Source organism: Chrysemys picta, chromosome 2 (genome assembly GCF_011386835.1).
Source record: "Chrysemys picta bellii isolate R12L10 chromosome 2, ASM1138683v2, whole genome shotgun sequence".
Classification (NCBI taxonomy): Eukaryota; Metazoa; Chordata; order Testudines; family Emydidae; genus Chrysemys; species Chrysemys picta.
This window is the reverse complement of record NC_088792.1, coordinates 190,435,945-190,461,942: the sequence shown is the minus strand read 5'-3', so window position 1 is coordinate 190,461,942 and position 25,998 is coordinate 190,435,945. Positions and strand designations below refer to the sequence as shown.

The 25,998-nt window shown below is 41.9% G+C and overlaps 1 protein-coding gene across 1 annotated transcript; it reads left to right on the top strand.

The window, feature by feature from the left end:
• The first annotated feature begins 1,885 nt into the window (after positions 1–1,885).
• GALR1 (galanin receptor 1) lies at positions 1,886–25,998 on the top strand. Its single transcript, XM_005281450.5, has 3 exons — positions 1,886–4,187; positions 11,134–11,199; positions 20,303–25,998. The coding sequence occupies exons 1-3, from the start codon at positions 3,498–3,500 to the stop codon at positions 20,618–20,620; spliced, it is 1,074 nt and encodes a 357-aa protein (XP_005281507.1). The 5' UTR covers positions 1,886–3,497; the 3' UTR covers positions 20,621–25,998.

The window sequence follows — 25,998 nt, the reverse complement described above, 5'->3', positions numbered from 1 at the left end:
CAACACTTCTATCCAATACCACAAATGAAATGTCCAGGTTGTCGTCTCATAAAACCAATTTTGTTCCTGGATCGATTCTTCCTGGTTATTTCTGTCTGTTAAACAATATTGTATTATTTGGTCTGTATCTATAATCTGGGCTATATTACTCAAAATGTAACACCTATTAAGAGTAACAAGCCAAAAAAGAAGAAGAAACTCAAATGAATTACATTTTCAGACATATAGGGTGAAATCAACAGGAATGTTGCTATTGACTTCAATGGAGCCAGTATTTAATTCATGATATTTTAGAGAATGGTAACTGGCTGCAAGATATGATTTAAGTGCAATACATTAGTGTTACTCAAAAATACTTCTTGCATCTCAGCATATGAAGGGATTCAAACTGAAAAATATATACATCAACAATGTTAAGAAAATCTATATTGGGCCCTATAACATTAATTTTGGATCCCACAATTTCTAATATTTCCAAAGTAATTGATATATAACGGACACGTTTAGAAATGTGTGCTCTTGAGTCTGTTACAGATGCAGAAATGTATGCTACTGTGTTTTGATGGTCATTTAAAAACATATCAATATGATGATAAATTATATACTGAAATCAAACAAGCAAACAAGCTTTAAGTTAAAAAATTACCAACAAACAAATAATCTGTTTCTGTCATTTTTAACTAAATTACAATAGCTACGGAAAAGCAAACAGATTTAATATAATTAAAACATTCTCTTAAATTTCTACCAGCTAGATTTAGCTATTTCAGTATTTATTTTATTTTTGTACATAGCAGACCATATACTCAGCAGATTTATGTCAGTCTAGTTCTATTGAAGTCAATGAAGCTTGGCTGAGCTAGACTAGCTGATGATCTATATCAATATAAGCAGAGAAGGCAAACAGAGAAAAAAACCTTTCAAATTCTGGGTTGCAAAGCAAGCAAGAACTCATTGCATCCAAAAATTTACACCAGAATAGTTCAATTTATCCCTGCGGTTCAGGCACTAAAATTGCTGTGAAGTAGCTTTGAGCTCTTGGGCAATAATAATATCTAAATGAGGCTATGTAAAAAAGAAAAAAATATCAACCATATATCTAAAAAAATTAAGACTGAAGGATACAGATCTTATTCTTTCTTCTAAGAACATCCAATTTCCTCTTTAATCTTATTTTCTCTTACCTTTATCTCCGCCTACCTTCTCAGTATTCATTCTCTATTCTAGACCAAAAGAGTTTTAAAAAGAGAAATGGGAGATCAAATAACAATACAGTCAGGCATGGCACCTAAATTTATAATCTGAAAACAAGAGATGTTTAAGAACTATCAAGAAACCCTGTTAAAAGTCACATTTGAAGAATGGTGTGTGTGTGGGGGGGAGGGGATGGATTTATACGAGCTTCTTACAGGATGTTTTCAATTCCATCCAACTGTTTAGAAAATATGTTTATGTAACTTGTGTTTTGATAACCTCTTCTCTGAAAAGTTCACTTCAACTTTCTGAGCCTCATTTTCTCATCTATAAAATGGGGATAATATTATTCCCATGCCAGGGATGGTGTGAAGTTTGTAAAATTATTTAAACAGTAAACATGTTACATTGTATTATTAACAACAACCTATACCTGTTTTATTTTTGTGAACTTATCTGTATTACAAAACTTTAATAAAAATTGTGAACATAGAAATGAAATTAGTGCCATTTAAAATATATTTAGTCCAGATTTAGGCTTGCAGCAAACTAAGGCCCCAGTTCAGGAAAACAGTTATCATGGGGTTAAATCCATCCCGGTTCAAGAAAGCACTTAAACATGCATTTATTTAACTAACACATTGACTTCACTGGAATGTAAGGATATGCTTCTTTACCCTTCCTGAAGAAAGATGTTGTCAGGAACTGGGGGCCAAGTTTGCAATCCTGCAAACACCTACACATAGTGGCACAAATTAGTAGTGCTTTTAATGTCAATGGGGCAATTTTTATGCACAGTTATTTGCATGCATGAGTTTTCAGGATCAGAGCTAAAGTTTTGATCCTGCAGTTTATTTCAATGGGACTACTCACACAGGTCCCTATTTCATAAGGTATCTATCTTCCGGGCAAGACTTGAGCATGTGCTTCTTTGCTGTCATGAACAGGTATGGATTTAAACTTCGGTGGTTTCCTGAAGAAGGTCCATAATAAGGCTTACAAGATTGGACTTTATGAACCCAATCCTCGTGAGGGGCTGAGCATCCTCCAGGAAAGAAGGCTGCTGAGGCATTTCAGAGGTCGGGGCCCTCAGGCAGCATCAGTCACACATCTTCATACACCTTTTGAAATTGTGCGTCGGCTGGTAAGGGCAAAACCTAAACCATGGCAGGGATCATCGCGTGTTTTTGTGAACCACTGTCTAGATGTACAGTGCTGTCTATTTATTGACTACAGCCCCCTGTGTGTGGCAGCAGGAGCTGGCCCTCTGTTTGGAGAAGTTGGTTGTGGTTCCAATTAACACACACACACACACACAATCCAGCGAAAGGTAAGTCCCCAGCCAGCCTTCCAGAGATGGGAAGGGACGCGAGCAGCGTGCGACGCAGCAGTATTAACGCTGCTTGCCTTTGATGGGAAAGGATGAGTCCTGGAGGCTGGGGCTCAGCAGTGCATGGGCTGGACCAGGAAGCGTGGGAGGGCTGAGGGGAGGTGTGAGGGTGCAGGAAGGTGAGTCCTCCTGGCTCTGGATTGGCACGGGGGTTGCTGATAGGCAGCGTAGGGGATGCTAGCGTATTGCCCGCGCATTAGCGGCGCGATTAGCTAGGCTGTCTGTGGCGAGTTAGGAGCTGCGTACACGTGCAGCCCGGCGGGGCGGCAAGTTCCCTTCGGAAGAGGCAGCGCGCTGGAGCCAGGTGGCTGGCGAGCGCGCGGGAGGCAGCCGGGGAGGAGCCGGCTGGAGAGGAGGTGGAGGGAGCGGGGAGGGCCCAGGGAGGCTGCTGCGCTCTCAGGGAGACCTCAGTCCCCGCACACTCGCCCAGCGCTGCTCTCCGGCTCTGCCCTTTGGTGGCACAGCGCTGGGGGGACCCAAACCCCGCAGCCGTGGCGGAACTGCGAAAGAGACGGAGCTGGGCAGCGCCGCTGTGGGCGCATTTTACCACCAGGATCCCCCAGTAGCTCCCCTGCCAACCCCCCTCCGCAAATCCCTGAGGCGGGTGCCTGCGTGTGTGAGCCAGCCCCGGCGGGCTGCATCCCGGGAGCCCCTACCACGCACTAGGCGCTGAGCCGGTGAGCAGCAGAGGCGAGATGCCATCCACCCTCCAGGCACCAGAAAGTTTCGCAGCTCCGTGAGCGCGGCGGCAAACTCCCCTCCACCCCCTTCTTCTGCTGGGCGCGTGGGGCTCCCTCGGTGCCTCTGCAGCAGCACGGGCTGTGGGCGTCTCTGGGGGCGAGGTGCAGGACAAGGGCGCTGTTTGTTCTCCTCCGTCCGTCCCAGCTGTTACTGGGGGGCAGCCGCAGCAGCCATGGAGCCCGAGGCGATTGCGATTCTCTTCCTGAACCAGAGCGAAGGGCCCCCCCGGGGGGAATTCAACCTCTCGGGGGAGGAGCAGGACACCAAGCCCCTCTTCGGCATCGGCATCGAGAACTTCCTCACCCTGGTCGTCTTCGGCGTGATCTTCGCCTTGGGGGTGCTGGGCAACTCGCTGGTGATCACGGTGCTGGCCAGGAGCAAGCCGGGCAAGCCCCGCAGCACCACCAACATCTTCATCCTCAACCTGAGCATCGCCGACCTGGCTTACCTACTCTTCTGCATCCCCTTCCAGTCCACGGTCTACGTGCTGCCCACCTGGGTGCTGGGCGCCGTCATCTGCAAGTTCATCCACTACTTCTTCACCGTCTCCATGCTGGTCAGCATCTTCACCCTCTCCGCCATGTCGGTGGACCGCTACTTGGCCATTGTGCACTCCCGCCGCGCCTCAGTCCTGCGGGTCTCCCGCAACGCGCTGCTGGGCGTGGGGCTCATCTGGGCGCTCTCCATCGCCATGGCCTCGCCCGTCGCGCACCACCAGCGCCTCTTCCACCGGGACGCCAGCAACCAGACCTTCTGCTGGGAGCAGTGGCCCAACCCCCAGCACAAGAAGGTCTACGTGGTCTGCACCTTCGTCTTCGGCTACCTGCTGCCGCTGCTGCTCATCTCCTTCTGCTACGCCAAGGTGGGTACGAAGGGGAGGATGTCGGGGGTGCAGGGGATGGGTGTACGGGGTGCAGCTACAAGGGGTATAGCTATAGGGGTGTGTATGTGGTAGTTACAGGGGCGTAGGTATAGGGCGGGTGACTGGGGGTACAGTTACAGAGGTGGGGTGTAGCCATAGGGTGTGTGAGAGAGTTTGGGCTACAGTTACGGGGTGGTGTTTAGCTGTAGGGTGTAGCTATAGGGTGTGTGTGTGTATGGGGTAGTTACAGGAATGGGATGCTGGTATAAAGTGTATATGTGTGTACGGGGTATAGTTACAGGGATGGGTGTAGTTATAGTCGTAAAGGTATAACGATGAGTGTGTAGAGGAAGGGGTATAGGCATAGCTATAGGATAGGGCGGGGTATAGGGTGTTAGCATTTGCAAAACTGCGGGTAGATGGGTGGGCTACATGGTTTGTGTGTGGGTGCAGTAGTAGAGCGCTAGGGTATGAGGGTTAGTTTTGGGACGGATGCATGGAAAGAGGGTACAGAGGTAAGGACATGGGAGGGGTTGAAGTTTCGGTGTGTGTAAGGGAGTGGGGTAGACTCAAGTGTGGATGGAGTTACACGTGTGGATTTATAGGCTAGGAATGTCCAGTTGGAAGGTGTTTCGGGGAACGTCACACCTGTGTGGGTCCGAGGGTGCAGCAATAAACGGGGGAGGAGATATAGTATAGGCGGTTGTGGGCGTATTCTCTGGTAGGTTTCATTTTTTTTTTTAAAAACCTTCTTTTTAAAATCTCCATTTCAGCTGCGATAAACACTCTGTGTTTTCCCGTAGTGCTGGGTGATGAGCTCCGAACTGGGTAAAGTGCAACAGTGTGCAAAGTTGTTAACATATAAAAAAATCAAATTGAAATGATTTAAAACATACTGCACTTAAACAAAACCCAGCCACATTATTACTGGGGTCCTGATGATTCGTACGATGCCTGTTCTACCACTTGTTTCTTAACGTCTAGTTAAAAGACACTAAGAGCAACAGGCACGCTGCCCGCTCGTCAGGGAGCCTCATCCTGCATCATCTGAAGTTAATGGGAGCTTTGCCGCTGACTTCAGGGGGCTCAGGATCACGCCTTTTGCTTCCAGAAAGCAATCACTTGATGATGAGCAAGTTTCTGATGAAAGGAGCTTAACTGTGACACACTCACTCTCCCCCTTTCTCCGCTCAGGCAATGATCCATTTTCTGTACCAGTGTTTTCTGCACCTTTGAAGGAAGCACCAGTTTAGACTACTGTTCTCCAGAATCTAGAACAGGTTGAATACAGTCCGACTGGACAGTTCTTTTACTGAGATCTTGCAAACCTTTACTCGCTTCCTTAGTTCTTACTCACTCCAGTAAACTGCATTGAAGTTAATACTTCTGCTCATGTGAGTAAAGTCTGTTCTCTTGCTGAGGGATCAGTTCCTCCAAAGCAAACATGTTTTGAGGGGGTTGGAGTGTCTAATTTATATAGTTTGTGTATAAATTCATTAATTGTGATGTGGAAAAAAGGGCTGATAGAGTGAAAACCTGCATTTTAAAACACTTTGAAATATGTATTCAAAAGACAAAGTTTCTAAATTACAGGGCAAAAACAACATTTAAAATGACAGAGGTGTCAAAGTGGCAAAAAGGCAAAAAATTAAAATTAGTATCAGCCCTTAAAGGTTTAGTTCTCTTTTCTCTGTGTGGTGGGTGGATTTCTCATTGTCTGTAATAGGAGTTACTGTGTGGACTGAGGGGGAAGTAACCAATACCATAGATTTGATCATCACCATATTTAAATAAAGATATTAACAGGTATGGAGAAAGTGTTAATGGACATGCTCAACAGATGCCTTTTTTAAACATTAATTTTTAATTAGTAAGTATAAATAATTTTATAGCCAAAAGAGCCTCATTCACAATATTGAGTAACGGCCTCTAAACTCTTGTTTTTTACGTGAAAGAAGTTTTATAAGTTAAACAAGTGTGAATGTTTTTTAAAATTATAAATTTTTACTTGTGGAATTTAAAAACAAAATTAAAAGGGATTGTTTTGTTAACAGACTTTATTGTAATATTTAAGTTAATATAATCACACCATTTTGATTACAAAAATAACTATTTACTATAAATATTACTGTAAATAATTTGATTTAAAAAAAATCTTTAAATCTGAGTCCCTGAATGTCAAGTTTATGCCCAAAGCAAATCTTTTACGGTCAAGTTAAAATAGCCTGAAATAGGGGTTAACTACACTAATTAAATGAATGTTTAATTAACATTAAAATGTTGTCACAGCCAAGAAATCAAGGCAATTCAAAGTTACATCTGAAACCGCCTTCTTAATTCGCTACCAAGCTGTCCTTACTTCACCCTTGTTTTGGTTAGGAATTGAAGGGCTCTGAGATGACAGGCCTAATCCTGCTCCTGCTGAAGTCAGGATCCAGGTGTGAGTTGCTCACCACCCTCAACACTCATTCGTGGCAGTGAGAACTGAGTAAACTTAGCCCTTTGCGGGAGGCACTTGGAATCTGTCTGCAACATAAGGGCTCACTCCTACTGTCACTAAAGTCATTGACAAAACTCCACCTGCAGTATTTTGGCACATCTGTGTGAGCAGGGGGTAGGGTAGGTTAAGATTGGAATGGCAATAAATCAACGACAGAGTTTCAGCCTTAAATTTGTCAATGCCATGGCTGCGATAGTATATGTCCAGCAAAGGAGTCATCATGAAGCTCCATTCAGCAAATTACCATAGAATTCTATTGAAATAAACACAACCCATGACATCTTGGCTTCCCAGTACACACAATGTGAAAGGAAAGTTACTGTTTAATATAACAGGTACATCAATGGCAACATTTAGTTATAGAGCATATTACTAGGTCAGATCTGCAGCTGGTATAAATTGATGTAGCTTCATTGATTTCTATGGAGCTACATTGAATTACGCCAGCTGAGGATCTGTGAAATAATAATGATAAGGAAGCTTCAGTCTTCTCATAATGTAGTTTAAGACAAAGGGAATGCAGTTCTCTATTTGAATAGATGGCATTTTCAGGACTGTTGTAAGGCAAGTTCTTGGTTTTTTTTATGCAAATTGTAATTTCCTTCATTTTTTATGTATTTAAATGGCAGGCTAGCTGTATTCCCTCTGTTTTAAATTACATTATCAGAGAATTCACATCCTACTGGGAAGTACTAGCAAAAGGACAGCTCTTGCTGAGAGACAACAGCATCATTACAAATTACAGAAATACAGAAACAGTGATGAGTATTTCTAAAATCTATCCTCCTGCAAGCCCAGAGAAAACCAGAGCTGGCATTCGCATGCAATGAGATGTATAAGCAGTGATTAACTATTTAATAGTTCAGTAGTGCATATTAAGTTAAGTGCATATTATTTGATGGATAGCTTGAAATGGCTCTTCGGTAAGTGTGATTTGTCATGAGATAACATATTTCTTTTATTATTTACATATTAGCTTATTGTATGTACTATTATGAGGTTACTATAGGATTACACATTAAAAAGTGCCAATTAAGGCCCAATGCTCAAGCCTGCAAAGTGCCAAAGCTCATTTTGGGAGGTCCTGAGCATCTTCAGTTCCTATTTACCAAGGAAGTCAAAAGTGACTAGTGATTTTGGGTGACTCAGTTTTTGGGTGCCCAACCTGAAAAAGCTTAAAGCTATCCTCTGAAAACCAGGACTCTTTCATGTTGGGCACACAAAAATCATGGCACCCAGAAACTGAGGTAACTACAATATTAGTCACTTTTGAAAATCTTGGTCATTGGCTTTGATGGGACTACTTATGTGGCAAGATATGGCCCTGAATGATTATTGTCCATTTACCCATTTCAAATATTAATAACTGCCCTATTTTTTACTTTTGCCTTTAGAAATACTAAGAGAAACCTGGCTCCATTAGGTACTAATATCCTGAACATTCTGAACTGTGGACTGAAATCTTGTATCCCAAGTTTCAGCAGGAGGATGTTAATGGAAGAGGTATAATCCAGACCCACCAATAAAAATAAAACTAAATAAAATCTATAATAGTAGTAGTGACACAATACTAAGTAGAATGGAATGAAAGGCTCTGCTGTAGTAATTGGAGTTGGTCCCATTACCATAACTATGGCACTGCTGACAATGATATTTGAATGTAAATAAGATTTATATGACAAATCGTGGTTCAGAATGCAATGTTTACATATATCAACATACAGGTCATTATTATTAGACAATTACCTTGTGTAATCTACTCAGGGACATTCTTTTAAATGGATCTTTCCAGGAGCTACTAATAATGAAAGTGTAACCAATGAAATGGCTGTAAGTAGAGCAGGGTCACTTAAACCATGTTCTCTCTCTCTCTCCCTCCCCCTCTCTCCTCCAATATGATTTCAGGAGGAGAGCGGGGAAGAGAGAGAGAGAGAAAGGGAGGAGCCTGATCCAGCATAAAGGAGACATATACATGGGTTACATTCCAGCAATTTATATTATGCACTTTTTTTTGGTAACACAGTCAGTGATGGCTTGAAGACTCTTCTACCGCCATGGTCATAAAAAACCCTGCAAAACCGCGGGTTAATCAGGAGAATTTATTCCATTTTATTCTTTCCTGAGAGCAAAATATGATCTGAAAAAACAGGTGTATGAAAGCTGGGAGTTTGAAAAGTTTAACATAAGGAATTGTTTTTCCAGATTTGAAGTCTTTTGAGATATAAATTCTTGTTAGAAAAGAGTATGGAGTACATTTTAAGCTAAGTGAGTGGGGATTTAGTTGTGTGAGTCAACTATCTTCTCCAGGCTGCTTAAAAAAATAAAAAATGACCTTTCACTTCAGCTAGCTTTCTGAGCACAGATGGAGTATTACATCTTGGTACCAGGCTCACTTGGATGCATTCTGCATGTTACAGGTTTTTCCCCTAAAAATCCTGCAGTGGTACCAGCAGCTACAAATGCAGAAGTAGATGTTTTAAAAACTACTTGGGGTCAAATCCTGACTGGCATCTGGAAAACAGCATAATAGACCCCACCAAGCCCATAGTGTTTGCTGTAAGAATGGTTTTCACTTCTCTCTCACTGGCTCTAACTGTCTTCCAAAGTCAGCCACACATACACCACTCACTGCTCTCATCCCCTCATCCAGCTCCTACTCATAGCTTGCTAGAAACTGCTTATTCTGTATATTACTCTGGCAGAAGCAGCCAGGATTTTCTCTTCCCTCCCTTTGCCCAGGTGAGAGGAGGAAAGCAGGAGTCAGGAGAAGCAAGATCATTGCCCCAGGTTCTCTACAAGAACCCAGGAGTTCTTCTCATGGAAGTCTGGGAAAAGGGCTGTTCTTGCCCTCTGGTCTCCTTACCATTGAGGTGGAGAGGTCTGGGGGTTCAGCCAAGGCCACACTCAGTAAAAGCCAATCTATGTGTCCTTTTCATCCTCTTTGTGGGTCCAAGCTTGTTTACTGACAGTTTGTGTCATGTCAGGAAGATGCAGAAGAATGGAGATTGAGATGTACCAAAAAGATGCAGGATTGAGTTGTTGGTATGTATATACTGCTGAACTAATACACTTCTAATGTATTTAACAGTTATAATACTTTTAGCCTTGGATTTACATAAAAATTGTCTTTAATTGATGTTTTCAGGTCTCAGGCAGTCTTTTAAAAGTGGAACATCTTTCCTCTTCCTCCACAAGTGACCATCATCGTTCAGAAATATATCCTTTTTCTTTTTAACTCATTGGATACATTTTTCAGAACATATGATTAATACTGGATCAGATCTGTGATCCATCTTATCTAATATCCTGTCTCAAAGTGACCAGAACCAGATGGTATAGAGTAAGGGGCAAAAGACACCACGATAGGCAGATACGGGATAATCTGCCCCCAGGGAAGTTTCTTTCTAACCTCTAAATTGAGATTGGTTTATAAACCCTGAAGCATGTGGTTTTCTATCCCTCCTAAAACTCTGTAAAAGTATGTATTGTTATGACTCTGAACAGTGTTGTTATCCATATAAATACCCAATCCCTCCTTTGATTTTGCTAAATTCTTGGTCTTCAGGACCTCTGGTGGCAATGAGTTCCATAGTCTAATTGCGTATTTGAATTTGTCACCTTTCCATTTTATTGAATGTTTCTTTTTTTTGTATTATACAGTCTACTTCTCCATAAACATTTGCATGGCAATTTTTTTTTCTTCAGATCCTGGCCTACAAATACTCTTAATTTCAGAGTGAATGATGATTGCAGCCAAAATATGTTCCTGCTACACTACCCAAAAATCTTGTGCACAGGCTATCAAGGTTCTGTTACAATTTCGAAGCTGCTCTTTAATGACAAATCAATTCTGTTGCCAGAATAAAAAACTGACCTACTATAGTTACATAACAAGTCATGGCAAGTCTTGCATAAAGGTCATATTTCACTTGTGACATGTTTTTGTATAAATTAATTAAAAACATTTTTAGGTTCCTTCTTCAAAATCAGACAGCTCCAAGGGGTGATTATTTTAACCAAATATCCAGCTGATGAATGCAAATTACGCAGAAGACTAAAGAAAGTTACGGTTCAAAATATACATTTTTTATTTTATGTGCAGAGAAGGTCATCCTAAATTCACAAACATAGACATTCTTATGGAAGGAAAATGATTGCCAGTTAAAAATTATTGTAGAACAGGTTTATGTTTATTGGCAGATTGGGTTCACTGCCATGCATATTTTGTTATGTGATGCATCTGCTTTTTATATTAGAATTAAATAACTTATGTGCTTCATATTTGTTGATTCCCACAGGTGCAGATTAGATATTACAGATTACACTTTTGAAATGTGTAGACTGCATACATCAACATTTGCAAGCAATATTGGACAGCATAATTTTGAAAAATGTCCTTTAATTTTAAAAGCAGTTTAATATACACCTTGCATTTATCTTTTTCAGGTCCTTAATCATCTGCATAAAAAGCTGAGAAATATGTCAAAGAAGTCAGAAGCATCGAAGAAAAAGGTAGATTGCTTTCCTTACCAAGCATTCTAACTTCTCAATGTAATGTTGATTATTACCAAAAGTGTAACAAAGAGATGGACTTGAATCTAAATACACCTGAACATTGAGGGTTTAAAATCCAAACCTGAAACCAGATTTGAATTTTGCATTTGGCCCCTAGTCTCTACAATGGGCTAAGACACTATTCTAGATCTTTATACCTTGAACTTTTGAGGATGTGAAAACCAGATCCAGACCCAGTCCTTGTGACTCAGAGGTATTTATAGTATAAAAGTACTTTTCAGTTCTCCTGTGTGTTTTCCCTTTCTTGTGAATTTTTTCTGCTAATGTAATTTTTGATGTAATACAAAGAATTTCTGATTTTTAAGATAAACCTTCTAAATAAGGTTTATTGTACTTCCTGATCCTCTTTTAAAACTTTGCCATCATGAAAAATGTTTTTATTCTCTGCTGTTCAGGGCTTAAATTAAACACCCACTACTAATACTGCAAATAGGATTTGGAAAAGATCTTTAAATCACAAAGCTAATATTGTTCTTTAGGACTGTATAGAAGGGTCTGTATCATAGTGAATTTATCTGGTAATACAGCATATACAGTTCTAATTTTGAGCAGACTTGAAACCAGGAGTTTCTTGCCCAACTTCTATATTTATGAACAATGCAGTCAAATAAATCTTTAGGGCACAGCTATGCAGTCTAGGGTTACAAACTTTCTACTTGCACAAAACTGAACACCCTTGTCCCACCCCTACCCCGCCTCTCCTCCGAGGCCCCACCCCCTGCTCACACCCTCCCTCTGTTGCTCGCTCTCCCCACCCTCACTCACTCGCTTATTTTTACCAGGCCGGCTCAGGGGGCTGGGGTTTGGGAGGGGGTGAGGGCTCTGGCTAGGGGTGCAGACTCTGGGGTGGGGCCAGAAATAAGGAGTTCAGAGTGTGGGAGGGGGCTCCAGGCTGAGGCAGTGGGTTGGGATACAAGAGGGGGTGACAGCTCTGAGGGTGTGGGCTGTGGGGTGGGGCCAGGGAGGAGGGGATTGGGGTGCAGGAGAGGGCTCCGGGCTAGGGGTGGAGCCAAGGGGTTCAGAGTATGGGAGGGGGCTCTGGGCTGAGGCAGGGGGTTGGGATGTGGGAGGACGTATGAGCTCTGGACTCGGGGGTGCGGGTTCCGGGCTGGGGCCTGAAATGAGGGGTTCAGAGTGTGGGAGGGTGCTTCGGGCCTGGGCAGGGAGTTGGGGTGTGTGTGGGGGTGAGGGCTCTGGCTGGGGGCGCAGACTCTGGGGTGGAGTTGGGGGTGCAGGAGGGTACTCTGGGCTGGGACTGAGGGGTTTGGAGGGCAGGAGGGGGATCAGGGCTGGGGCAGGGGGTTGGGGTGCGTGTGTGTGTGTGAGGGCTCTGGCTGGGGATGCAGACTCTGGGGTGGGGCTGAGGATGAGGTGTTTGGGGTGTAGGAGAGTGCTCCAGGCTGGGACCGAGAGGTTTGGAGGGTGGGAGGGGGATCAGGGCTGGGTCAGGGGGTTGGGACATGGGGGGCTCTGGCTGGGAGTGTGGGCTCCGGGGGTGGGGCTTAGGATGAGAGTTTTGGGGTGAAGGAGGGTGCTCTTGTCTGGGACTGAGGGCTTTGGAAGGCGAGAGGGGGATCAGGGATGGGGCTGGGGGAGGGAGTTGGGGCCTGGGAGGGGGTCAGGGGCGCAGGTTCTGGGTGGCGCTTACCTCAAGCAGCTCCTGGAAGCAGCAGCATGTCCCTTCTCTGGCTCCTACGTGGAGGGGCAGCCAGGCAGCTCTGCGTGCTGCCTTATCCGCAGGCACCGCCCCCACAGCTCTCATTGGCCACAATTCCCTGCCAATGGGAGTTGCAGGGGTCGTGCTTGAGGCGTGGGTAGTGTGCAGAGCCCCCTGGCTGCCCATACGCATAGGAGCCAGAGGGTGGACATTCTGGCTGCTTCCTGGGGGCGTGCAGCACAGAGGCTAGCAGAGAGCCTGCCAGCCCTGCTGCGTGGCGCTGCCAACCAGAGAGTCAACGTCCCAGTCAGCGGTGCTGACCGGAGCCGCCAGAATCCCTTCTCGACCAGGTGTTCCGGTTGAAAACCAGACACCTGGTCACTCTAGTGCAGTCTGAGCTGATGGATATAATCATATGCCCATGCAGAATCTCACTGAAGTAAATGGAGATCCACATGCATGCAGGGCATTGCCTGTGCAGACTGGATTGCTGAATCAGGCCCTAATTTAGACAGTATTTATACAATCCCTAATTTTTGATAGAAACACTAGTCAAGATTTTTTTTTTAGAGGCACAGTCTTAAAAGGATTAGGTATTAAATCTCTGATTCAGCAAGATACTTAAGTACTTTGTGGAATTGGGATCTATGATATAACTACTAAAGGCTCAGAAAGTCGCCAACTTTTGTGATTTTTATTGCGCGTCTTGTGACTTTTGGTGTTTTGAAAGCTTCAGCTCTTGGAGTCATGTGGTTATATGAAAATCTGAGCTTTAATTTAACAATAAAAAAGTGTACCCTTATGTATCTTAAGGGCTCAAAAACCAGAAGGCAAACAAAATTAACCAAAATAGCACTGTTTGAAAAATATAATTGTTTTAAATCAATCTCATGAGTTTTTGGGGTCCAACTAATGACAGTTGAATGCTTGGGGTTGGCAATACAATTTTACATAGTATATATTTTTTCAGCAGGGTAATTTAAATTATTATTTCTTCTAAATAACAAGAACTCTTGCTCATTTTCATTCTGCATTTAGGGCCTAATCCTATGTTTCTCACCTTATTCAAACCAATGGGAGTTTTGCCTGATTAAGGATTTCAGAAGTGGATTTTTAAATTAGACTTTCATATATAAGAAAAAAGTTAAATGCAAAATAAATGTTTGCCAGAATACTATTTTTGTATATTTATTGATCACACACAAAACATTAGCATTAATATATTAGAATTAGCATATTTTCTGAAATTATATTTCAGGTAGTTTTATTTATTTATTTATGTGTAATGTTAAGTCATCCCATTAAATAAACAAGAGCAGCCCTGTAGCGTTTCCTTGGTTGCAGATTATACCGATAATGTTGTAAAGGTAAGCTTTGGAATTAGGCTTGAGAGGGATAATGGAATAAAACAGATGTGCGAGGATTGTCAAACCATTACGCACCCTTATGCATCCCACAGGTACCACGTATCTTAAGCATGATAGATTTAAGAGACACAGGGACAAAATCTGCCCTAAATTCTATGCCAACCAACTACAGTCGGGGGTGGGGTGGGGAGGGTTGCTTGGGTGTAAATAAGGACAGAGACAAATTTCTCTTAGTAAGTTGAGCAGGTATACAATTATCCATATTATTCTGCTTTGGATCAAAATGTTAACATAATGGAAGGGGTACAGCACTGTGCTTTCTTTATGTCATAGCTGTAGGAAAAAAAGAAATTTCTGAAAAAAAAATCTGTAGGTTTATTTTCCTTTTTGTTTCCTTCTGAAAATGTGTGTGTGATAAACACAGTATTTCAGTTCCCAGTGGGAATCTTTCCTAAATTGAAGGGTCCTATTTGTAATCCTTTATTAAGGCAGATCTTTTATTAGGCAGATTCTGTGCTGGTGTAAATTAGCACAATTTTATTGATATCAGCAGAGTTTTATTGATTTGCATCAGCTGAGGACCTGGCTCATTATTTGCAAATATTTCAAAATTTGGCAAAAATTTCCTTGCTCTGTCTTGTCCTTCATATCCCCTACTACTGCCCCTAGAAACAGACTTGGGAGAGGTGTCCTCTTGGTGTCCACTCCCCTTCACAAACATATTTTATTTTTTAAACAGAGGGACAGATCCTCAGCTGTGAAAATTGTCAGATACAGTGACATACTCTATGACAGCAGTTCTCAAACTGTGGGTCGGGACCCCAAAGTGGGTCACAACCCAATTTTAAAGGGGTCGCCAGGGCTGGCTTAGACTTGCTGGAGCCCAGGGCTGAAGCCCGAGCCTCACCGCCTGGGGCTAAAGCTGAAGCCTGAGAGCTTGAGCCCTGGGCAGCGGGGCTCAGGTTACAGGCCCCTTGCCTGGGGCTGAAGCCCTAGGGCTTTGGCCCCTCCACCCAGGCAGCAGTGCTTGGGTGGGCTCAGACTTCGGTGCCCCCTCTTGGGGTTGTGTAGTAATTTTTGTTGTCAGAAGGGGGTCATGGTGCAATGAAGTTTGAGAACCCCTGCTCTACAACAATTTACACCAGCTGAGGATCTGCCCCAGAGACTACAGGTTGCCTGAATCTTGTTCACTACCTACTCTAGAATCAAACACGTGGGTTATTTCATGCTAGTTTTTAAATTTATCCATAACATAATCCCACTGTAGCCAGTGAAGTTACACAAGAGATGGATCTGGCTTTAGACTTGAAGGAACTCATTTAGGGCACAATGGGAGAGTGTGTGCAGGGGTAAGACAAGTCTAGGATAGAGTGCTGTGGAGTATGACAGGTGGAAAGATCACTAAATAGAATCATAGAAGTGTAGGACTGGAAGGGACCTCAGTAGGTCATCTAGTCCAGTTCCCTGCACTCAAGGCAGGACTGAGCAATAACTAGACTAGTGGTTTTCAACCTGTGGTCCGTGGACCCCTGGGAGTCTGCAGACTATGTCTAAGGGATCTATGAAAGACCATAGAACAGTGGTTTTCAACGTGTGGTCTACAGACCTCTGGGGAGGTCGGTGGACTATGTCTAAGGTTTCAAAAGGGGTCTACCATTCAAAATTTTTTAGGCATCCACAAATGAAAAAAGGTTGAAAACCACAGAACTAGACCATAATCTGTTCTTAAAAACCTCCAGTGATGGAGATTCTAAAACCTTCCTAAACAATTTGTTCCAGTGCTTAACTACCCTGACAGTTAGGAAGTTTTCCCTAATGTTCATCTAAACATCCCTTACTACAATTTAAGCCCCTTGCTTCTTGTCCTATACTCAGAGGTTAAGGAGAACAATTTTTCACCCTCCTCTTCGTAATAACCTTTTAAGAAAACTTATTATGTTCCCCATCAATCTTCTCTTCTCCAGACTAACAAACCCAATTTTTTCAATCTTCCTTCGTAGGTCATATTTTCTAGACCTTTAATCATTTTTGTTGCTCTCCTCTGGACTTTGTCCAGTTTGCCCACATCTTTCCTGAAGTCTGGTGTCCAGAACTGGATACAGTACTCCAGTTGAGGCCTTATCAGCGTGAAGTAGAGTGGAAGAATTACTCCTCGTGTCTTGCTTACAACACTCCTACTGGGGTTTGCTTTTTTTGCAACAGTGTTACACTATTGACTCATATGTAGCTTGCGATCCACTGTAAACCCCAGATCCCTTTCCACATTACTTCTTCCTAGGCAGGCATTTCCCATTTTGTATGTGTGCAATTGATTGTTCCTTCCTAAATGGAGTACTTCGCATTTGTCCTTATTGAATGTCATTCTCCTTTACTTCAGACCAGTTTTCCAGTTTGTCTTGATCACTTTGAATTTTAATCCTATTCTCTAAAGTACTTGAAACCCTTTCCATTTTGGTATAATCTGAAAACTTTATAAGTGTACTCTCTATGCCATTCTCTAAATCATTTGAGAAGATATTGAAGAGAACCGAACCCAAGGCCTATCCCTGCGGGACCCCATTCAATATTCCCTTCCACGTTGACTGTGAATCATTTATAACAAGCCTCTGGGAACCAATTATGCACCCACCTTATAGTAGCTCCTTCTAGGCTATATTTCCCTAGTTGGTTTATGAGGTGGTCATGTGAGACATTATCAAAAGCCTTACTAAAGACAAGATATACCAGCTCAACCGCTTCTCCCTATCCACAAAGTTTGTTACCCTGTCAAAGATAGTGATTAGGTTGGTTATATGTGACAAATTCATGTTGGTTGTTACTTACACCTTATTATCTTCTAGGTATTTACAGATTGATTTCTTGATAATTTGCTGTATTATATTACTGGTCTGTAATTCCCCAGGATGTCCTTATTTCCCTTTTTTATAGATTGGCATTATATTTGCCCTCTTCCAGTCCTCTGGAATCTCTCCTGTCTTCCTTGAGTTTTCAAAGATAATCGCAAATGACTCAGATATCTCCTCAGTCAGTATTCTAGGATGTATTTCAACAGTAGTTGTCAACTTGAAGACATCTAATTTGTATAAGTAAATTTTAACTTGTTTTTCCCTATTTTAGCATCAGAATCTACCTCATTTTCACAGGCATTCACTATGTCAGATGTCTGATTGCTACTAACCTTTTTGGTGAAAACTAAAACAAAAAAGGCATTTAGCACTTTTGCCATTTCCACATTTTCTATTATTGTCTTCCCCCCCCCCCCTCATTGAGTAATAGGCCTACCCTGTCCTTGGTCTTCCTCTTGCTTCTAATGTATTTCTAGAATGTTTTCTTGTTTTCATGTCTCTAGCTAGTTAATCTCATTTTGTGCCTTGGCCTTTCTAAGTTTGTCCCTACATGCTTGTGTTGTTTTTTAATAGTCATCCTTCATAATTTGACCTTGTTTCCACTTTTTATAGGACTCTTTTTTGAGTTTCAGATCATTGAAGATCTTCTGTTTCTTCTTATTTCCCCCAGCTACTTCATCATCACTTGTGGATGTGAAAGAGTTTTCCTTTTGGCATGGGAAGGTTCTTCTTAGCAGACCATCTGCTCTGTTGATTAGGTGACCCTGATGTGGATGGTTTCCTGGAGCTTTTGTATTTCCAAAGGCAATGGATATTATTTGATGGATTGGGCCCAGTGAAATAAGAATCTAGGTGTGGATGATTGTGTTAGTGAGGTTAAGAGTGAAGGTGAAGTTCTACTGCTGCGCAAGGAAGCTACTCAGAGCGGAATACATTTCCTATACCAGCCAAATTCTGTTTGCAGCTAAAGGGAATTAAATCTAATGCTAACATTTCTCTTGAGTGAGAACTAATTAGCACAATCTCCCATGCAGAACATTTTTATCCATTGTCACTGAAATGGAAATGATTTTCATGAGCAGTCCAAACTTCTCTTAAGGAGATGAGATTGATTTCTTACCGGCCTGAGCTAAAAATCTATTGTTCAGAGTATGTGGCTGCACCAGTCATTACAGGTAAATAGAACCCAAATTCAAGAACCTAGCAAAATATCTAGGCCTCATGTACACTGATGTGTACCATTTCATGGCTCTGTGTTATAACATAGTTTAGTGTTGCTTGAGTAGATGGGACTATAGGCTCTATGCCCAGGGATATAAGATAGCTCTGTAACATGGTTTGATTCCATCTACACAGGCAAGATCAAACCATGTTGTAAAAGTGACAAGACCCTATTTATGTAATAACAGTGAATGACAAATTTGGTAGTTAAGATGGGGCTTACGTCTCTCAGCAATGAACTAATTGAAAGAAGTAGTAGCTGGAAACTTAATAGGTGTTAATTTGTCAAACAATTGCAAAACAACAAGTATTTTCCTAAAGAAATAACTGAAACTTAAAGAAAGCCCCGACAATGATTTTTCCAAGCCACGGTTGCATTCCATTATCCTAGAAGCCTAACATTTCTCTATTTATATCCTAGTACTCCCCATTGACAGAGTCTATCATTGGAGATGGATGGCATCTCCTTATGAAAATAAGGACAATGAAGTCAGGTAGCACTAGTGGGTCTAGTCTGTTCTGCTCAATTCGTTAGTTTTGTCTAAAATACTGTTTTTGTTGGTGAGCTTGGGTTTCCAGGTTATCAAAAGCATATATTAGCCCCCTCCTCCCAATTTAGGTTTAATACATATATTGTGGTCAGTTTTCATTGCTGGGCACCAGGGTGTACTCCCATGATTTCCACCAACATTAATGGGATTTGTATGGCTAATGGACAGATTTGCAAAAGACCTCTGGTCCCCATTTAGGCACTTAAATTAAGTGGCCAGCTGGATGCTGAGCACTTTTGAAAATGTGGCAACTGAATTTAGGTGGAGGTCTTTTGAAAATCTTTATGCAATACACAGAAAACACAGCCTATTAGATTTAAAGTTATGGGATTTCCCAAAGGCTTGCATCACCACTGCATTACACCAGTTTTGTGTCAGTGGAACGCCATTGCAACTCAGTCAGAGGTGAAAGTAAGCCGGTACGCCCTGGTATGGCGTACCGGCAAGAGCCGGTTTGTGGTACCGGGGTGGCCTAGCTTCCCCGGGGGCAATTTAAAGGGCCTGGTACTCCCAGCACGGGTTGGAGCCCCAGGCCCTTTAAATTGCCACCAGAGCTCCACCGCTGGAGCCCTGGGGTAGGGCTGCGGGGCTCTGGGGGCTATTTAAAAAGTCCGGGGCTCCCCTGCTTCTACTGCCCCAGCCCTTTAAATAGCCACGGGAGCCCCGCTGCTTCCCCAGGGCTCCTGCGGCTATTTACAGGGACGGGGCGGTTGAAGCAGGGGAGCGGCGGGCCCTTTAAATAGCTCCTGGAGCCCCGGGCTGCTGCTGCTACCCCGGTGGGGGGGGCACTTACCTTAAAGGGTGGGCTGGTTCTGACTCCCTCAGCCACGCTCCTTCCGCCCTAGACCCCACCCCTTCCGGGGGCCAAAGCTGGCCCCAGTGTACTGGTAAGTCACTGGACTTACTTTCACTCCTGAACTCAGTGGAGTTCCACTGACACAAAACTGGACTAACAAAGTAGTTAATCAGAGCCTTAATCTTTACATATTGCTCCCTGCCATTTGAATTCACACAGTCCGTGCAATGGGAACCTCATGTTTATCAAGTGAAATTTGAGGGCCTATGTTCTTCTTGACCTAATCCAATTATATGAAATATAATACATATGAATTATATGCATCCGAAGAAGTGGGCTGTAGTCCACGAAAGCTTATGCTCTAATAAATTTGTTAGTCTCTAAGGTGCCACAAGTACTCCTGTTCTTTTTGCGGATACAGACTAACACGGCTGCTACTCTGAAACCTGTCATAATACATATGGCTGATAAACTGAAATAGTTTAGAAATGTGTTTTTTCCTAATATTTTTGTATCCCTAAATAATGGTTTTGAAGCATGTTGTTTGAAACTGTTTGCTCAAGTGTTAATAAATCATCCATGTTTCTCTTTTCCTGCCTTAGACAGCCCAGACTGTGCTGGTGGTGGTGGTGGTTTTTGGCATATCTTGGCTGCCACATCATGTGATCCACCTCTGGGCTGAATTTGGAGTTTTCCCACTGACTCAAGCTTCATTTCTCTTCAGAGTAACAGCGCACTGCCTGGCTTACAGCAATTCTTCTGTAAATCCTATTATATACGCATTCCTCTCTGAAAATTTTAGGAAGGCCTACAAACAAGTCTTCAAATGCCAGATAGGTAATGAATCACCTCTGAATGATGTTAAAGAAAGTAAAAGTCCGATAGATACAGCACCGTCTACCAATTGTACTCAGGTGTGAGCAACAATTAAAAAAATATCCTGTCATGTTGGGTTTTCATACGTGTGGACTAGATGTCTAGAAAAGCACAATGAGCTCCTAAAAAGAGCTGCAGCTTCAGCTTCAGCTTTAGCTTGATAATTGGTAGAATTAAAAAATTCAGTTTCCTTACATTTACCAGATAACTGTGGCCATTCTTAATATTAGACATCTTTGTCTAGCATGGTTCAAATGAAGATCTGTCCTCTGAAAGATGTTCCAGAAAAAGTGGGTAATGGTATGTCAGTACTAGCCCTCTTATTCATTTAGTAGGAAAGCTAATAACTTGCTATTTATAAATATTAACATACAGCATATTCCAATTGCGCCTATAACACAAATATGTTAACATAGAATGCAATTGTACAATTCCTAATCCAGTTCTATAATGTCAAACTTTATTCTATAAATTGTGTGTGTGGGGGCGGGGAATTAGCTCTCACCTCAAAGAAAGGTAATTAATGGTGCAGTACTATGAACTTCAGTCATCTCTTCAAGGTTGGTTCTGACAATGGTTTTGTTTGTTTTTAAGCAAATGTTGAGCAGAAATAATTTTCATATGCTGAAGTAATTACTTAGAGAAGAAATGCTAAACTAACTATATAACTGTAGAATTTACACCATGTTATTGAGGTACTGAGGTTGTACTTTGTGTGCCTAGCCTGGCTGCATATACAAAACAATGGTTACACCTTTATAAAATTTTGCTTAAGACACTCACATAATTGTGGCATAATATAGGTTGATGTAGTCAAAGTGGGAAGGGTTTGTTTTAGGCCTCTGTGTGTGTGTGTGTGTGTGTGTGTGTATATATATAATCAATAACTAGAAATGGCATATTTTTATATATATATATATAAATAAAATATGCCATTTCTAGTTATTGATATATTTCTAAATATATTTCAGCTTAAACATGAAGTTATGGATATATTCATAGATTCATAGATTCTAGGACTGGAAGGGACCTCGAGAGGTCATCGAGTCCAGTCCCCTGCCTGCATGGCAGGACCAAATACTGTCTAGACCACCCCTGATAGACATTTATCTAACCTACTCTTAAATATCTCCAGAGATGGAGATTCCACAACCTCCCTAGGCAATTTATTCCAGTGTTTAACCACCCTGACAGTTAGGAACTTTTTCCTAATGTCCAACCTAGACCTCCCTTGCTGCAGTTTCATACACACACACATTGCTATTCTTTGAAGGAAGCTTTAAATGGGGGTTGAAATTGTTGACATTAGCATTCCAACGGTTCTATTAGAGTCTTAATATCAGACAGCTTAATAGTTTTAAGTTGGAAAAAAATACAGTTAGTATTTTTAAGACAAATTAAATGGTCCAATCCTGTAGACATTTAACTAACTTGAGTAGTTCCACTTTGTTCCAGATCCTCAGCTAGTGTAAAGCGGTGTACCTCCATTGTCCTTAATACAGCTACATCAGTATATACCAGCTGACATTCTGACCTTCTAAGTTTAAATTTGATCCAGCTTCCACTGAAGTCAATGTTGGTTCCATTGACATTAGTAGGAGTTGGGTTGGATCCATATTACATGCATGATTTTTTACATTTTTCTCCAGTTAATGCTGAGCCACATTCCTCTTCCTCCTGAGACTTACTGTTTACAACAGGGCAGGTGTAAGTATTTTTTTGTGCTTAGTGGAAGATGGTTGTGACAAAGTCAGTGAAATTCCAAGCTACAGAGAAATTTATTATGGCTTAAGTCACACAAAAATGTCTGCATTTACACACCAATTCATTCACTTAGACATAGTAGAGAAAACATCTTCCCAGAAAATCATACTGCATATATAGAACTATTGTTTATTTATTTACTTTTTCCTGTATGTGAATGGCTTACTCTGTTACATATCCCTGAGTACACATGAAATGGCATAGCGCTATTTTCCCACATGCAAAGTACATTATCAGAGTCAAATTAATTAATAGGTAGCATGTTTAAAAAGGACTAGGTAAATTCATAGAGGATAGGTTCATCAATGGCTATTAGCCAGGATGGGCATGGATGGTGTCCCTAGTGTCTGTTTGCCAGAAGCTGGGAATGGGCAACAAGGAATGGATCACTTGATGATTCCTGTTCTGTTCATTCACTCTGGGGCACCTGGCATTGGCCACTGTCGGAAGACAGGATACTAGGCTAGATGTACCTTTGGTCTGACCCAGTATGCCCGTTCTTATGTTCTTAAATTAGAAAATGCTGAATGTAGTTTGGGAGACAGCTCTTTCAGGGGCTAGTCTAAAACTGTGGACTGAATTTCCACAGGAACTTCCACAGGGGCAATCAAAAATCTCACCACCTATTGCATGGCATACATTGTTGACCTGCCTTCTCTAACATGGTATACACAGCAACATATATACATAAATGAAATATATATGTTTTAAAAACCTACCAAAAGACTCCAGTTCAAACATAATTCTTTCTCTGGGGAGAGTATGAGAGAGGGAACAAATATCATGTGACAGGTATTAGTCATGTACTACTGGAAGGGGCTTACATACTATGGTGAAGAGGGGTGGTATAACAACCCATAGAGAATAGAATGGAGAGATCTTGCAGCATTTCTATAAAGATATAAAGTTATTTTGAGCAGTGGTGCTGAAAGGGTGCTCTGGGATAGGGCAGGGGGTTGGGGCAAGGGGGAGTGAGGGCTCCAGGAGGGAGATTGTGTAGGGGAGGGGACACTGGTCTGAGGCACGGGGTTGGGGTGCAGGAGAGGGTTCAGGGTGTGGGTCCTGGTGATGCTTACCGCGACTCCCAGGAAGCAGCCATCAGTTCCCTGCAGTCCCTAGACACATGGTCAGTCAGGGAGGCTCCATGCGCTGCCCTTGTTGCCCGCAGGCACCACCCCCGCAGCTCCCATTGGTCATGATTCCCAGCCAATGGGAGCTGCAAAGCTGGCCCTCGGGGCAGGGGCAGCGCATGGAGCCTCCCTGGCTCCCCATGTGTCTAGGGGCTGTAGGGACCTAACAGCCCCTTCTGGAAGCCGCGCAGAGCTAGGGCAAGTGGGGAGCCTGCCTTAGTCCCGGGCCCTGCTGCGCTGCCGACCTGACTTTAATGGCCTGGTCAGCAATGCTGACTGGAGCCACCAAGGTCCCTTTTCAACCGGGTGTTCCAGTCGTAAACCGGACGCCTGGCAAGCCTAGGCCAAATTGAGGCCCTAAGTGCTTTCACCGGGGATGGATAGACATTAATGCTTTAAACGCAGTATTAATGTGTGCTTGTATTATGGGACGTTGTACCCTACAGATCCTGTTTGGCTGCAGGTCTTGGGGACTTGCACATGCACAACCAGAGACCTGAATTTAAATACCCACTGAAGTCAAAGGAAAGACACCCATGGACTTCAGTGGGCATTGGATTGGGCTGGATTCTGCCAATCTTACTTTAGATGAGTGGTACTTACTCATGTGAGTTATGTGTATTTTGTCAACAAATGGTTCCTGTTTAGGCTCTTTCACACTGACTATCTCTCAAAAAGTTTAGAATTAAAGTGCACATTTAAAATATTCAAAACATAATTTTAATGTGATACATTGTTTTAGTACTAGGAGCTAGCCAAGTCCGCTTTAAAATTGAATAAGGACAAGATCATGATTTCCATATTTGTCTATATGGAGTGGATGGAAGGAGAGGAAAGTCCACTTCGTGGGCCTATATTTTGTCAGTGAGAAAGAGGCATATAGCGAGGTAAAAGCTGTGCAGGTTCTCTTGCTCATGTGAGAGTTGCTCCCTCCTGCAGAATTCCAAAGTCCTCTAGAAAGAGGCTCGCTCTTCCAGATCTCACATGGAAGGGAGGCTGCTGATGGTTTCTAGACAAATATTTTCACATTAGGGAATTTCTTTTTTCTCTTTTTCTCTTTAAAAAATAATCTGAAATTTGATTAGAAAACACTGCGTTAAGAGAGCTTTGATTTTTTTTTAAGGTTTCTCATTCAACATTAGCTCTGCAAATTTGTGTGTATGCATTATTAAACCAGGATTTATTTACGTGATCACATACTCTCTAAAGTAATACAATGCATCATAGATTGTTCTACATGTTAGGTACACATCTGTAGCATCTTTAAAACTGTGCACTACTATGTATATGCCAAACAATCCATAAGTCATTTATCTGAAAATCAGAAAGTAAACTATTCTTATAAAATCATACTACACAATAAGTGCAACTGCACTACATTATAATCAAATCTTGCTGGCATATTGATGCCACCTACATATTCAGCTACGTTAGCTTCATAGCCAATTGCCTCATCTCCTGGATTGCACCTGAGGAATGCAGTTCTTCTGGTTAAGAAAATGGATAATACATGGCTGCTGATAAATTATTAAAATACATACATAAAAGTCTAAGTCAAAAGTCTAAGTCAATACAAACATACTGGCCCTTTGACAGTGAAAATAGTATAAATATTCAAGAAAGAAATATGAGAAAATGCTGTATCCGTTTATCTCAAGGAGGAGAAACAATGGAAAATTATAATGGATTATTTGAGAAATAATGTGATAAGGTAAACATCAACTGCATTGGAATGCATATGCAAAAGAGGACAGAGTCAAGCTGGTGTGGGAGTCACTCTTAACATTGCTATTTCCTGACTTAACTGTGCCATCTCAACAGTCTCTTAATATAGGGTTTTTTATTATGGAATATATTGTGGCTTTGGTAGAGGAGTTATTTTCAATACTTTAACAGTGGTTTTCATGCTATAAACTAGCTTAATAAAACAGCTTACTTTTTTGGCAAGATAAAACATTTGTTTTAACACTCATGGTCCTGCAAATTTTGATAGTCAGACATTTTGAACTTGTGCATGTCTTTCCTAAATTTTGAAGCTTATGGCACTCATTTTTGTAAAAGAACATTACTATCTCCAAGAGATAAGCACCAGGTGCATTGTATTTTAAAATGTTACAATAAAGAAATTTTGTTTTGAATGTATAAATTGTGTGGACCGTGGAGAAAATCTATGTACAGTGATAATGCTATGAATGTTATTATTTTAGACTGCATTATATTCATGGCTTCTGCACACTTTGGTCTATTTATATTGTGCCTAACAATAGCTATACATTTTCAGATAAGAGCAAAGAACATCTAGCTTAGAATATTTGTATTAGTATTGTGTATTCATTACATACACAAATAGTGAAAGAGCAGAAAATTTAATCTGTATTTGTGTCAGTGTATAGTTGACTTAAAGTACCATGCAGCTGTTCTAAATTCTATCTGTATTCTGCCTTAATTTTAAATACATCTGTACAATTTATGTTTCTGCACATAATTGTAATATGTACTGAAATATTAAAACAGTTTTAGTGTGTTTG